Consider the following 948-nt stretch of genomic DNA (forward strand, 5'->3'; position numbering starts at 1 on the left):
ATTGGTACATGTTTTCCCGTGTGAGGTGAAAGAAAAAAAAATCTTGAACCTTCTTTCAGGAAATATCTCTTGAAACCATTTCTATGAAAATGCCACAAAATCAAATATGTGATCATTGTACAGGCAAATAAACAATGATTGCAGTGCTTTAGAGGAATCTAGTTCCCAGCAATGGATAGCAGAATCTGATAGACAAGTATGAGACACCAACAAGTATACGCAAAAAAAATTGAACATTTTCAGATTCAGGTATTCTACTCGAGAGCTACCAGAATATAATAAAGTTAGCAGTGTAGTGAAATAAGAGCTCACCCTTTCGTGTTGGAGTTTGAAGTATCTTGAACCCGAGAAAAAATTGCTGACAGCTAGAAAGAAGTCTACATCATAAGCAGCTTTAAGTGGTTGAAGGGTGACCTACAGAAACAAGATGCAAAAATCTATAACAAAGTCAATCCTAATAGTCAGCTACGAACAAAAGACCAAGACTCCTGAGAGGAGCAAACGTTGAGTTTGTCCAAAAAATGCTGATGCAAGGTGCAGTCAGTTCACCTTTAATGACAATGCAACATCATGATCCTTAAACAACTCCAACCGTGCTCCACATGAAGGTTTTTCTAGTGTATCACTCTGAGAAGAGACCTGCATGAAATAATTAAATTATTTTTTTCCTGAAACAAATGGAGGCGCACACAAATTGATTTTTATAAAAGAGACTATGGAGCATAAGCTACACCTAGATGGTTCATATCAACTTATTAAACAAGAGTAGTCTGATAATGTTCATGATTTCAGATATATTAACAATATAGCAAAGGTGTAACAGCATATTGGGACACAAACCCCTTTCATGGTTAGAATTTCTTTCCCATTGTGAGGATAGACCAGCCTTCCAGAAATAACAGATACAATCATGGCTGTAGAATCTTTCCAAGACTTGCATTCAACAAT

General features: G+C 36.3%; 1 protein-coding gene across 1 annotated transcript in view; it reads right to left on the reverse strand.

The window, feature by feature from the left end:
- The window catches only part of LOC104772562, a 24,855-nt gene that overhangs the window by 16,645 nt on the left and 7,262 nt on the right, over window positions 1-948 (reverse strand). Inside the window, exons 17-18 of the mRNA XM_010497161.2 lie at window positions 550-639; window positions 313-414 (exon numbers count right to left, since the gene is read on the reverse strand). Of these exons, the coding sequence (XP_010495463.1) occupies window positions 313-414; window positions 550-639 (192 nt within the window). The remainder of the gene's footprint in view (window positions 1-312; window positions 415-549; window positions 640-948) is intronic.

This window comes from Camelina sativa, chromosome 20 (assembly GCF_000633955.1).
Source record: "Camelina sativa cultivar DH55 chromosome 20, Cs, whole genome shotgun sequence".
Lineage (NCBI taxonomy): Eukaryota > Viridiplantae > Streptophyta > Magnoliopsida > Brassicales > Brassicaceae > Camelina > Camelina sativa.